The 15,301-nt window shown below is 32.1% G+C and overlaps 1 protein-coding gene and 1 long non-coding RNA gene across 2 annotated transcripts in view; one reads left to right on the top strand and one right to left on the bottom strand.

Annotated features, from left to right (window-relative positions):
* Window positions 1-15,301, top strand: part of LOC106868360 (agrin) — a gene marked incomplete at its 3' end in the record, with an annotated part of 738,012 nt that overhangs the window by 137,389 nt on the left and 585,322 nt on the right. The window contains exon 2 of the mRNA XM_052968462.1: window positions 11,521-11,562. Coding sequence (XP_052824422.1) covers window positions 11,521-11,562 — 42 coding nt within the window. The remainder of the gene's footprint in view (window positions 1-11,520; window positions 11,563-15,301) is intronic.
* LOC128248135 (uncharacterized) overlaps window positions 13,660-15,301 on the bottom strand; it is a 30,081-nt gene continuing 28,439 nt past the window's right edge. Inside the window, exon 2 of the long non-coding RNA XR_008264411.1 lies at window positions 13,660-13,836. This is a non-coding gene — a long non-coding RNA (uncharacterized LOC128248135). The remainder of the gene's footprint in view (window positions 13,837-15,301) is intronic.

The raw sequence follows: 15,301 nt of genomic DNA, 5'->3' as shown, positions 1-15,301 counted from the left end.
ATCTGAAATCCAATTAATAATAGTTCAAATATCCAATTAAAAGCCAATCCCAATAAACTAATTTGTATGCTGCCATATGAAAATGATATTTTTACCAAGCAATACATATATAATCTTTTGAGTTCTTTAATTTTCTTCTATACTATATATATATATATATATATATATATTTGAGAACTATTACAGGTGGATTTTAGGAAAAATGAACCAATGATAAGAAGTTAATAGGATAGAATTTGAGAGATGACCAAATGAGAGAGGAAGAAACAAGTAGAGAGTGGTCTTAAGATGAATTGAAATATCAGACAATTTTGATATGAAAGGAAGCATCAAGTTCCTGTCTATGAATATAATTAAGATAAGAATATATGTGGAGATGTGGGAATTGAGACAATTTGTGACTGGAATTAATTTGAAAAAAAAAAGAAATGAATGAAAGTGTCAACCTTCATTGTAGACATTACTCAGTAAAATGAAATGAAAACAGATATTTATGAAAGAATAGTTACATTTATAACAGTTTTGAAATTTTTATTGATTTTAGACTTTCAATAAATTATGCAAGAAAACATGGTCGGCAAAATCTGGAAAACTAATGTGTAACCTGAACTTGAAGAAAGGGACAAGATGCAAGTTAATACTGAAGACAGTGGTTAAAATTCAGATGTATAAGTTGAAGTAGGCAGAATATTTTTACTTTGGGTTAAACATATAAATATAGGTAGTTGACACATTTTGGCTTCTGTCATTGAGCTGCTACAATAGTGAGGCAGTATTTTCAAGGGTTTTCAGCAATGTCATTGACCCTGTATTTACCTAGTGCTTCTTTTATTACATTCCATTTACCAAATGGCTAAGTAGGAGACATTACTCAGCATATTTCAAAAAGTATTTTTCTTAGACAACATTCACTTATTGATCTAAGTGCATATAGATAAAGAGAGAGGGAGAGACAGACAGACAGACAGACAGACACACACACACACACACACACACACACACGCACATACGTGCACACACATGCACATACATATAGTATTTGAATATTCATTCTATAGCAGAAATCACCTGGTTCAGCTTTATCAGATCTGCATTAGGTATAATATGAGTGTAACATAATTATCTGATTCTTATGTTGCATATTGAAAAGAATGAAAAGCAAAAAAAAATAATAATAACAATAATAATAATAATAATAATCAGAAATTCAATGGAAGTAATAGTAACCTTATTATAGATACAAATTACTCGATATAAATATTTTCTCGATAAAGACTTTTGCAATCTTTGAAACATTATGACATAAATGAAAATAGTTTCATAATAGGTATAGACAAAGCTGTGTGGTTAAGAGGTTTGCTTTGCAGCTATGAAATCTTGGGTTCAGTCCTACTGTGCAGCAGCTTGAGCTTGTGTTCACTACTAAAGCCTGAGTCAAGCAATGATTTATGTGTGGATTTGGTACATGAAAACTGTATGGAAGCCCATCATACATATGTGTGTCTTTATGTGTGTGTTTGTCCCTTCCACCATTTGACAACAAGTGTTTGTATATGTCCCTATACCTTTACAGTTCACCAAAAGAGACTGGTAGAATATGCACCGGACTTAAAAATACGTATTGGGGATGCAATTTGTTTGACTATAACCCTTCAAGGTAGTGTCCAAGCACAGCCTCAGTCCAATGGCTGAAACAAGAAAAAGATAGAAGTTAAATGAAAATACTTTGATAATAAGCCAATAATAGAAGGTTTGAAAAAAAAAACCCACATAAAACTGGAAGCACTTTAATTATAATTTTTTTTAATGAACATAATAAAACTCTCATAATATCTATTTGGTGGGAGCTATAATCCCTCCTTAATTAACTTGCAGCAGTAAACCAATACAGAGATTATGAATAAGCAACATGCCCAAGCAGCTGGTAACAAATACAGAGATAATTAAATAACTGCAAAATGCAACTTCAAAAAGTGGTTAAGGTGCAAATATTCTATACAATTTCTGCCTACAAATTTTAGTCACAAGGCATTATGTTAGCCTGAGTTTACAGTAGGAAACACTTACCCAACATACCATGTAGTGAGAATACAAGATCCTATGGTAAGAAATTAGACTCCTTATAGACATAGCCATACCTGTACCTATATTATGTGTATATATAATTATATGTACAACATGTAAAATAACTACAAAGAAGCACATAATCACAAAGTTGCAACTTTTAACTACCTTTAGGTATCATGGCTATTACTCAAGTACAGTTTAAGGTCATCAGTAAAAAGGTGTATGTTTTTATGAATGTAGGTATGTAGGTAGAAAGTAGGTATTCAGGTATATGTGTATGCATGTTCTGTTGATTGGATCAAATGGAACCCTCGTCATCATAACCAAAGGAGTGCCATTTATATGTGTGCCTATATCTATGCATATATATGTATATAGGTAGATAGCTAGAGAGCAATGTAATTATGTATGTATGTATGCATGTATGTTTGTATGTATGTATGTTCGTTTGTATGTATGTTAAGTAGGTAGGTATATATGCATGCATTTATGTGAACAGGACAGTTATGGTTTACATAATATTGGTTTGAAATTTTGGCACAAGGCTATCAAATTCCAGGGTGGGAGTAAGTCAATTACATCGACCGCAGCACTCAGCTAGTACTTAGTTTGTCAACCCCAATGCCTGGTGGCATTTAAACTCAGAACATAAAGCCGGAAGAAAGACCACTAAGCATTTTGTCTAACATGGTAACAATTCTGCCAGTTCACTGCCTTATATGGCTTACATAATAATAGAGGCAGCAAGATAGATATTTTCTCAGAACGCTGGTCTGTTGTGATATCTAATTTCCCCACAATAAGAACTGTAGAAGTGAACTTGTTTCAAGTGAACAAGACAATTTAGTTTTACAGACTTAGTGCTGCATAAGACTACAAAGTGTATTATTTACAGTAATGAAGTATATCACTTGTGGCACTTAGAGACAGTGAGAATTGAACTATTAGCACTAGTACTGGTTCATCATCATTATATTAACACTGGTTCTCTAGTTCTCCAAGAAAGACAAAGTAAGCATTATTTTGAAAACTTTGCTGTGCAATATTATTCATTCAACACTTAATTTATACTCTTGTCTATTTAATAGTATCAGTGCTATAAAAGTTAAATTCTCTGGAAGCTGAATCCCCAACTCAAGTTCAATTTTACATCTCCTGTATTCCTAATACCTGTGGGAAAGGTATAGATGTCACACAATATCATTCCTTGTGTTTATGAATATCAGATCTCTAGCTTTATATTAAGAAATCAATATTCATCTCTGCTTACTGAAATATAGAAAGATTAGCTGCATAAAACAGAAATGTATATTTGTAAGGATAATATATGAATTTTTCTCAATTCTATTTCTAAATAAGGTCTAAGGATGCATTTGATCAAAAGGATATATAATTTTAAAAGAGGAGAGAATGATACATTATGTTCACTTGAATCCTAGACAATATTCAGATAACATATCTATTTCATTATGAAACCTACTTTCACTAACAATTATCGCTTATTGTCCAATTATCATCCTTTGCTTCTTTTGTAGTATAAAGAGATAATTATGATTATCTCTTTTTACATTTGTAAATCTCACTCAATGCTATTGTCTGCATAAGTAACAAATTAATAAACGTTTGGAACAGCTTTTCTGAAAGATTACAGGCTTTAGAATTGAAATGCAGAATTATTCTGACAAATCATCAAAGTATTGATATCCAGGAAAAATAAGGAAATATAATTAGCTGTTATTAATTATCAAAGAGAAGAGCAGATGCACAGTTTGACGAAATCTGGAGAATGACTTCAAGAAACTGGTGGTTCATATCCTGCTATTTACACAGCATTGATTCTAAGGACACTTAACCCTCAATAGAAAAGTTCTCTTAAACCATAATGGTAGTATAATCCACTGCTGTAAAATGCAGCTGCATTGAAAAGTTGGTGATTTGCTGGTTTGGAAAAGTTACTTGAAATAGACTGGCAACTTATCAACAAGGAGATTTGTATATGATCAGTTTAATATTGAGAAACTGGAAAGTGAGCATTGGCCAGTGAACTACAGAAATATACAAAGGAATAGAAAATTAGGCAAAGCTATTAATGTGAAATATTATCTCACTAATAATGAATTGAAATTTATCTACAGTTACAATGTAAAGTCTCTTCAGGGAGCAATATCACCAACAAAATCTATTAGATCTCACAAATTACTGTGTATCATTAAAAGCCTCATATGATGGTATATAACAGTAAAGATGATGCTCTTTTTAAGTGAAATTTTGTTTTATTACTTCAACTATTGCCTGTAAACTAGTGTATAGTAGTACTAGCTGTGCTGATTTCATACCACCATGACAAAATTAGAAATGATGAAAGTGAATTATAGTAATGTTGGTCAAATTGAGTAGATACAGGGTTCTCAAATTCCACAAAATTGTTTCATGACAGCAATTATCTTCAACCATCTATGAAGCTGGAACACTTCTAAATTATATACAGTAAATGGAAAATATAAAATAGCTTTACTCTTTGAATATCATGATCATATTGGTTTGAATTTCCTTGAATTAAAATGCTTTCAGGAATCCTGTTCAAGAAATATTTTGAAATCTGAGATTTTAATTTTGCATTTAGTGTTGAGTAGCATCAGTGAACTTCATATGAAATGAACAAATGAAAATAAATAAATAAAAAAATAATTAAATAAAATCAAATACAAACCATCTGATATTCATGACATCTAGCAGAATATTGGAAGAGCATTTTGAAAGGTACACTGGAATGTATTACCTTTCATCTCAGAAGTGGATATCAATCTAGATGATACAAGTAAAATTTGATTCAGGTGTTCATAGCTGGACATATGTGAGTTATTAGTAATTCTGACATACAACAGTTAACCCCACTCAACATCCAATCAATAATGTAAACTCACAAAAAAAAAAACACTCAAAATACTGCATGCACTTCTTGAAGTTAGAGTTCTATTGATTATGATATGTTATTTAGATTTAAATTTTGACCAAAAATATTTATCTTTTATAAAATAAGAACTAAGTTATGAAGAAAAAAAAAACCAACTGAAAGCTAATATAGGCGCAGCAGTGGCTGTGTGGTAAGTAGCTTGCTTACCAACCACATGGTTTCGTGTTCAGTCCCACTGTGTGGCACCTTGGGCAAGTGTCTTCTACTATAGCCTCAGGCCAACCAAAGCCTTGTGAGTGGATTTGGTAGATGGAAACTGAAATAAGCCCATCATATATATATATATGTATGTATATGTATATGTGTGTGTGTGTGTGTATATGTTTGTGTGTCTGTGTTTGTTCCCCCAACATCGCCTGACAACCGATGCTAGTGTGTTTATGTCCCCGTAACTTAGCAGTCCGGCAAAAGAGACCGATAGAACAAGTACTAGGCATCCAAAGAATAAGTCCTGGGGTCGATTTGCTTGACTAACGGTGGTGCTCCAGCATGGCCACAGTCAAATGACTGAAACAAGTAAAAGAGTAAAAGAGATATGAATTTCTTGTCTTGCTCATTCCTAACTGTTGGATATTAGTACAGTAGAAATAAGTCATCTGTTCGATTAATATTTACATATACTTCAACGTAATATACTCAAGTTTCTTCTTCTTTTCTTAAGTAAATGTTTTTGACAGCAGCATTAAATTTTTTTAGTTAGCAATGTTGACAGTTGGTAAATGTTGATGTGTGATGATGGCATTAGTCTCAACTAATACAATGCAATCAACCAAACTAACCAATGTATTGCAAAGAGGACTGACCAAATTGCTTTATAAACCTAACTGGGGATTGCTCTGAATTCTGTTTGTATGGTGGCTGATTTTGCATTTCATGTCTCCAGACTCAATAATATAAGAAACATTAGTATGTGCTGGAGATTGATTCCAGTAATTAAACATTCATACAAAATTTGCTTTATGTTAAGGAAAACAATTATTTTATTGATGACTAATTTGAGTTGTTCTTTATTTTTATCACCATATTAACCACTAAATTATACTTTCAATGTATTTTAAAATCAATACTATACCACAGCATTTCATGACTTCGTTGAGCTTTAAAGTATTTTAGATATATTATTTATATACATACATACAAACATGCATATGTATGCATATTTAAAATGAATGAATTGAAAATGACTTTTTTTCCCATCCTTATTCATTTATTATTATTTGGACAATAATTGTATGACAATTAGTCATTTGGATTTGCAGAATACTTAGTTATTCTTAATTAATTAATTAATTAATTATTCATTACCTAGTTGTGAAGGTGCATGACTCAGTGATTTGAGTGTCAGGCTCGCAATCATGAGGTAGTGAGTTCAATTCCCAGACTGGGCTGAGTGTTGTGTTCTTGAGTAGGATATTTTATTTCACATTGCTCCAGTTCACTAGCTGTAGAAATCGTGCCAAGTTGTATCAGCTGTTGCCTTTCCCTCGGATAACATCAGTGGTATGGAGAGGGGAAACTGGTATGCATGGGTGACTGCTGGGTTCCTTAAGCAATCTTGCCTGGACTTGTGCCTTGGAGGAGAACTTTCTAGGTGCTGACCCATAGTCAAAAACAATGTGCATGCACAAAATTAAAAATGCAAAATGGCAATAATTTACCCATCATACTTGCTTGACTGCAATGCAATCTTGTTGCACTTCACTTTGCTTAATTGATGAATTTAATATTATTACGAAAATGAAAGAAACCAGAGATTTTTCAATTTCTATGAACTGTCTCTAATTTAATTGTCATCAACTAATCAGTGGCCAGTAGTCTGAATATTTTTATGATTTTCCTTAACATTGCTATAAGATTTTGGTTGTTTTTCAATCTTTGAATAGGACATTTAATGCCAAAATATCAGCTATAGGCAATGTAGTTGAAATAAAATATATGGAACATATCCTATCCTATTTTCAGTTTATGATATTTTACTAAAAATTTATTTTAAAGTTCTCAAATATCTTTAGCAAGTAAATTAATTTCTTTTATTTAAATGTTTTTATTATATTTTATAAAGTCTTAAATTTATTTTGTGTAAGCATAAATTGTTGATATTTATAAGTTTTTTATCATAACTAGAATATGAAAGAGGACCTTGTTCTTCCTGACATTTTTGATAATTATGCAATATGACATTTCATTGGTCTGTCTTGTGAAGTGAAACAGAATGTCAAGAAGTATTGGTGAACAGCATAATTCCATGAGCAATCACCCTGAAACAATGTTTCCTTTAAAACCTTTTCTAGTGTATATATTTCAAAATTTGGCTTTTATTTTGTGACAATGATTGCATTTTCTTGTAAATGTAATCAGTGATATATATTTACAGTTTTTAATTTTTTTATTTAGATATTATATACAAATGATGTTTTTCATGTTGCTTGACAAGCTAAATTTCCATAATAGAGGTTTCATTTATTGCTTATTGCTTTACATGGTTGAAAGATTTCAATATCTACCCAAGCTGAAAATATTGTAGGTGGGGAGAGAAAATTAAGAAACTCATACAGAATAAACTCAGAATATTCTGTTTCTCACCAACACTTCATGAAAGTGTATGACACACTTCAATGTAATCATTGTTCATCTTTTCAACATTAATCTCACGTAGAATGTAAATATTTGTATACAGGGTTAGGTTTTACGTCAGATTTATTTTATTGCTATATAACTGCCATTTTATTGCCATATAACTTTCATTTGGAATTCTTAATTTTAACTACAATAAGGAAAAATAGGTATGTATAGTATGTATATACATATCAAAATAGTTTTCTACTAAAAATCTTTATATCCTTTGAATTGAAACTTAGTCTTTTAAGAAATTAATTTAGTTCAAATAAAATGTATGAATTATAGTAGAGTAAGTTCACACAAGTTAACTGAATTAAGAAATTCACACCTTATAGTTTTAATATCACTCACTTTCCATAACAAATTATTTACATAACCTAGAGTTGATATTCCAGCATAGAATGCTGTATACAAAACTCAAAAACGACAACAAACTATTACATGATTTCAGATATTCTTTGGTCAGTTATTCTTTGATTGTCACTATTACACTAAATCTACTGTATCACCATTGTCTTATGAAAGTCTGGTAAACATTCATGAGATAGAATTTCTAACTAGTTTTCCATTTGTAAATTCTATTGGTAATAAACAACTTTTTCCTGTGTGGATCAATAACCCAGCCAGAATCTTGGATGAACCTGATGTTATACTGTGACAGTAATTTTGTTTTTTTATTCTCTTTCCTTAATTGAACAAATGTGTGTAGTTGAAATAAAATGTATGGAACATATTATATATACTATAACTACTAGTTAGATATGTTGTGTGGCCTTTTTAATTCATTTAATTTGCATTAACAGTACTGCAGATATATATTCCATACATTTTTATAAAAATTTTCAATCACAAATTCATTTAAACTACATGTTTTTGTTCAGGCTGATAAGGAGCAGAGAGGTGCAGAGAGGTGCAGAGAGAGTGGTGGGAAAACAAAATTACTTCTACTATATTACTTCAGTATATTTTGAGATTTAAATGAAATTATCAATTTATTTAAACCGGAAAAGGAAGTAGTATGCTTCTGGTAGAATTTTCAAATGGAAACCTATTTAGAGACTTTATTTCGCAAAGAAGGCTTGGTGCTTCAATGATGAAATTTAGTGATAAGAGTGAAATTCTGAGAAATTAGAGAGAAATTATAAGTCTTGCTATAAGAATTTGGTTGTTTTTCAATCTTTGAATAGGACATTTAAAGCCAAAATATCAGCTATAGGCAATGTAAACAATTTATTATGAAAAGCAAGTGATATATATTGCAAAACCTGTACTGTACAACTTTCTTAATTCATTTAAGAAATATATTAAGATATAAGCTTCATCTTTCATTTAAATATTGAATCAATGTCAAGGCTTGAATATGAACATAAAATCAATATGTAATTTAATTTGAAATGGAGAAAATATTGAATGAAATGAAAAAGCTTTTTGTATATCTTTTACAGTCATAGCTGTAAAGGTGGTAAAGAAATAGAATACATATATATGTCTCAAATTCAATATGAATGATTTTAGACTTTAAGAATTCTAATAAAATCTATTAAAAACAAATGACTCAGTTTTCAATAGATATTGAATCTCTTAGAATATATCCTCCAATTTATCAGCATTTTATTGTGCCAAAATGTTTTTATGCTAAATCTAGTTGATATTTATTTCTGTATGCCAAGAAAATTATTTATTGTGAGAATGCTTATTTTAATGTTTTAACGTGGGATTTGTGTCCTGGTGTGCTTCATCAGTAATGAATAGGAATTTTGTAGATGTGAATTTTAACTCATGAAAACTATATTAGTTGGTGAAAGCAGATTTCTTTCTATACTGTGATTAGTTTCTGTAAAACAGTTGTTTAAATAGAAAGCCTACATCCTACTCTTCTAAGTAGATACTTATACACTCTTTCAAGTGACTAGAGACAACATATTATCTGTTCAATAGATTGAAAATTCCATCTGTTTTGATATCATAATAACTATGCACTTCTACAAACAGAAAAATTATTGCAATTTATTTTTAGTAAGCAAGAATTCTGATACGAAGATATAGTATTAGAGAATATGACAGACACCTTTATCTTGGCATGAGCACAAAGAATTATCAGATGAGTAGAAAGAACAGGTTTACTAGACTTAGCTCAAATATAATGTCAGAAATATAATTATCCTAATATTATGATGCCAGGAATCATCAAAAAACTTATGTTTAAAGAATCTAAGGTCAATGAAGAACCGATGTACTTCTGTAGCTTCTATGACTTAGTCCTAGGAGAAAGAGCTGTGCTCCCAACCTTTGTCAGATCAGAAACTTGTCCTTAAGAGTTTCAACAGAAGGTAGTTAGTTAAAGGCTACTAGGGGCAAGGTGGTAGTGGGATTAAATTAGGCTTCCAAATAGTTTGTTACTAAATTTCTCTCACTAAGCATCTTTCAAATTAAGTAAAGTAGAAGAAATTTTATCTAATATCTCATGCAGTAAGATCAAATCCAAGCTAAATAATTATGAAGCACATTTCTCATCCACACAGTGATAATTGTGCCTAAACCCAAAAAGTTTGCTTCCCAAACTGGTTGTCTATTATTCAGTGAAGATTGGGACCAGATTGACTTAACTCAGATTCATAGAAACACTTTAATGGTTAAATGCACAATTTGTCTCCAATGAGGAATGAGTTTTCTAACAGATTAGTAAGGTGAGCTTGACTGAGTGAAGTTTGTGAGGTGGTGTAAGAAGAAGACAAAACAAGTAGAATTATTGTATATAATCTGATAGATTTCTTTATAAAGACTTTCACAAGTAAACAAAGGACAGAAATTAAGAGAGATATCAGGGATCAAGTTTTTTTTTATGACACATTATCAATCACATGAAATGAATCATGGCAAAGCTGAGCAAGATAAATTTGTTGAATAGCCTTGGTTCATCCCTGTATATGAAATCACAGAATATATTTTGTGTGTGGAGTAACTATAAGATAAATAATTCACAAAGAGGAAACATTTCTATTTAACAATAGTTGGCCTAGAAAAAGTCTAGAATAAGTTCCACTATACTGTGAGAAAACAAACAAGGCAAAGGTTACTAGCTCATTGAAAAAGTCCAGAACATGTATGAAAAAACTAAATCTAAACAAATGATTGATAAATATTTGAAAACTACAACAATTATTTATTAATGAACTAGGATTATTCAGAGAATATATTTGTATATATTAAATGAGAATATATGTTGATAACCAGGAAATAAACATAAAAGAAAGTCATTTCTTTTTTCTTTTCTTCTTTCTTTTTCCTACATACAAATGATTTTACTTGGGGAAAGAATACTTATATGAAAATTCTAACAAAATGAAAACTAGCTACTTATTTAATGCTACTAAGCATAAACAATAAATACCCATAGAAACTTAGCTGGAGAGTGCTTATGTGACCGTGGCAATGTACTTTTGGCAAACTGAGTGTGAAAATACAAGTTTGATTCCCACTTGAGCCAGTTCAATTCACATGCTTCTCACATTTTCAATTTCTTGCTGTAGTAAATAGCAGTGAGAAGGAGAAGCTGTGCTAAGTTGACAAAGCTTCAGAATGAAATATTACTTGAAAATGCATCTTTTGTTGTTAAACAAAGTCTCATGAGAGCTAGCAGGTTCTTTATTTGTTTTTATGTTATGTGTTTATAATTTTCTTTAAATTTTCAATTTCGTATTTCTAATTCAAATATATCATATATGTTGATGTGAGCATGTCTGAGGAAATATAAATCAGTATGTTCTAATAACTCATTTAATAGTAAAATTATTTCCATCATTCTTGAAGAAGATATTTCGATTTCTAAACCAGTTTATCTTTTTTTTTTCTTTTTACAGGTCAAAAATATTCTGAACCACATACTGTGCAAACCAGAAAAAGTAAGTTGAACAATTCTTCTTGCTACTATACTTTTATCTTCCATTTTCTTTTCTGTTTTCTTTTAATTTCTTGTATCAATAGAATGAAACGGTGGATCTCAGTCAGCAGTCAATTTATTTCTGATCTAAATAAAGTTGTACATGGGAGTGGATAAATATATCATAATTGATTATAATACATTATTATATAATCTACAAAGTTTATAAAAAAATATCATTTTGTTAAGAAAGGTTCAACAACATCATCATTATCATTTAGCATCTGTTTTCCATGTTGGCATGAGTTGGACAGTTTGACAGGAGCTGGAAAGGCCAGAAACCACACCAGGCACTATTGTCTGTTTTGCCATGGTTTCTACAGCTGGATGTCCTTCCTAATGCCAACTACTTTACTGACTGTATTGGGTAATTTTTACATGACACCAGCACTGACAGGGTCACCAAGCAACTTGCAAGACAAAATACCTTGGCTTTAGTAGTGTTGAGGACAGGGTGGCTCTGGCTACTTTCTCTATTAACCTTCCTATTCTTCCAATGCACCTCTTGTGTGTCCACAGCTTACATTAGGTACACTGTATAGAATTCCTGGCTACATCTTTCTTACATGTTAAGTAAGGCTATTTACATGAAAAGGGTAGGTCCTGTTTGTTTTCTTGCTTACTAGAACCATGGTCTTTGCTAAGTTAACCTTAAGGCCCTTTGACTTCAGGTTTTGCTTCCATGTCTGGAATTTCTTTTCTAGTTCTGTTACAGAATCTGTTGTGAGAACAAAATCATCAGCCTACAGCATTTCCCAGGGGTTGCCAGTCTTGAATTCCTCTGTCATGGCCTGAAGGACAACAATGACTAGAAGGGAACTAAGAACTGAACTCTGCTGAATGGCTACCTATACATTAAATTCATCACTTTACTCATGATTACCTCTCTGACAGAACCTCTTACATGGCCTGTACAGTTTTTACATGCCACTTGTCTACTACTAGCTTCCACAGAACCCACCGTAACCAAATACTTCTGCAATTATTTTACTATACAGATAACATCAGTAGTGCTTCTCCCCAGCTCATAGCCAAGCTGCATCTCATCTAATCTGATTTCTGTTCCCAATTAATTGGAACAAGGCTTTCATAACCTGTTGCCTCTGTAATCACTTCTATTTTCCTTATTCTTGTAGCAGCTGACTATAATCCTGCAATACTAGTCACTGGAGATGACACCTTCCTAGATAACTGATTAACTATATAGGTGACAAGACCATATCCTAGTCCACCAGATATTTTAAGCATCTCAGCAATAACTCCAAACAGGCCAGGGACTTTCCTGGTTTTCATGTCCTTCATAGCCTTACCTATCATACAGCATTCAACTCGAATAGCTGGTCCCTTTTTTGGGGGTTCATGTAGAGGAAGCTCTCTTTCTCTTATAGGCATATGGACTGAAAATTTGTGGAAGGGGACTAGTCAATTACATCAGCCCCAGTGTTTGACTGGTATTTATTATATCAACCTTGAAAGGATGAAGACAAAATCGACCTCTGCAGTATTTGAATTCAGAATGCAAAGACAGACAAAATGCTGCTAAGTATTCTTCTGGCATGCTAACAATTCTGCCAGCTTGATACCTTTGTCATACATATATATTGTTATGACAGGTGGGAGATAAGAAAAGCATGAAAAACTGTGATGCTTGCTAAAACTAACAATTATTTAGTCCACATGTTTTTACATGGAAGTAAGGCAGTGGAAAGCAGAATGCATCACATCAAGCAAATATGTGACAATGCAAGGGTTGGGAATCAAAGGTATGATTGTCCAAAAGTTGTTTGCTAGGTTTCAGTGATGATACAATGGGAAAAGCAGTGTAACATTGGATGATTTAACATGATTGTTAAACCACCTGAGTTATATTATCAGTATAAGAGATATTTGATGCTTTTATCAGTTAGTCACCAAATTCATTGATCTGGCTTACAAATTAATTTATGCTAATTTATATATGCTACACTAGAAGGCAAGCCTATTTAATGTGTAACAGAATTTGCTGTTTTTTTATGCATTCTGAATTCTAAAAGCTAGAAGGTATGAAAAAGTACATGAGTAGAGCAAATATTGAATATTTTATATACACTTAATTTTAAATACAAATACAAAATTTAAAATGCTGGTCAAAGCACAAGGTTTCATCAAAGGGTCTAGTCTTTTACTATGGCAGCAGTTTTGGTCATCCATGAAATTGCAAAAATGTCATTGACTGTATCCATGAGTGATCTCTGGGCTAAAGAAAATGAAATAAAATATTTTATAAATTTGCATAAGTAAATACAATTTATAAGAAAATTGTAATAAACATTCGAGAAGGAACATATACCTTAGATTAAAACTTATTTAAACACACACAAACACACACATAGTAATAATAATAATAGTAATAATAATATCAAAATAATAATGCCATATTATATTCACTTCTCAGCCACTTAACCAATCAGTTTCACACCAGGGATTGAGATTACCATGAAAATAATCAGAAAACGTTGAAAGGAATTATATAATATAGGTTTTTTGCCACAGAATGACTGAAAGTTTCTTTTGGTAGTTGGTCTTTTAGCTGTTTTAAGACAGTCTGTATATAATTACATTAATATATATATATATAGGCGCAGGAGTGGCTGTGTGGTAAGTAGCTTGCTAACGGACCACATGGTTCCAGGCTCATTCCCACTGCGTGGCATCTTGGGCAAGTGTCTTCTACTATGGCCTCGGGCCGACCAAAACCTTGTGAGTGGATTTGGTAGACGGAAACTGAAAGAAGCCTGTTGTATATATGTATATATATATATATATATATATATATATATATATATATATATATGTATGTATGTGTGTGTATATATTTGTATGTCTGTGTTTGTCCTCCCACCATCGCTTGACAACTGATGGGGGTGTGTTTACGTCCCCGTAACTTAGCAGTTCGGCAAAAAGAGACCGATAGAATAAGTACTAGGCTTACAAAGAATAAGTCCTGGGGTTGATTTGCCATACTAAAAGTGGTGCTCCAGCATGGCCACTGTCAAATGACTGAAACAGGTAAAAGAATATATATGTTTACAGACATGGATAAAGTGTTTAACATTTTGTACATATATACCTGCATATAACTTTTCGCATGCCCTATCCCAAGAAACCGAACTACATCTCCTCTTCTAAACTACATCTTTCTCTTCTTCACATTTCCTCTTCATAAACTATGATTGTCTTCCAATCACCTTCCTTGCCCTTACTGTATTGCTACTTTCCATCACCCCATTTTTATACCCAGGTTTTCACTGCAATCCCCATTCTCTGCTTGTGCCTTTTTGGAAATACTTGACTGCATATATTATGACCTCCATATCTCTCTTTTTCTTACTCTACCATCACATCTATGCTCTGATACTTGTTACATGTGAGTATACCCTGGCACTTCACCATCTCTCTCCTGTTATCTTTTGCACTTTTGCTGTTTCCTGCTTTCACTCTCTCTCTCCCTCTTTCCCTTGCTCTTCCCTCTGGCTGGGTAGCCATGTACCTCTACAGCAGCACATCTGTTTCTGCCCTCATTCTTGATCATTTTGTCTCTCCTGCTCTTGCTTTTCTCTCTAACTAGGTAACCAAGTATCTCCTTTACATCAGCACATCTGTCCCCTTTCTTGGACATCTCTCTCACTCTCTCTCTCTCTCTTCCTCTCACTCTCTTTCTC

The sequence above is a fragment of the Octopus bimaculoides genome, chromosome 6, assembly GCF_001194135.2.
Source record: "Octopus bimaculoides isolate UCB-OBI-ISO-001 chromosome 6, ASM119413v2, whole genome shotgun sequence".
NCBI lineage: Eukaryota > Metazoa > Mollusca > Cephalopoda > Octopoda > Octopodidae > Octopus > Octopus bimaculoides.
This window is presented reverse-complemented; position numbering and strand designations above follow the sequence as displayed.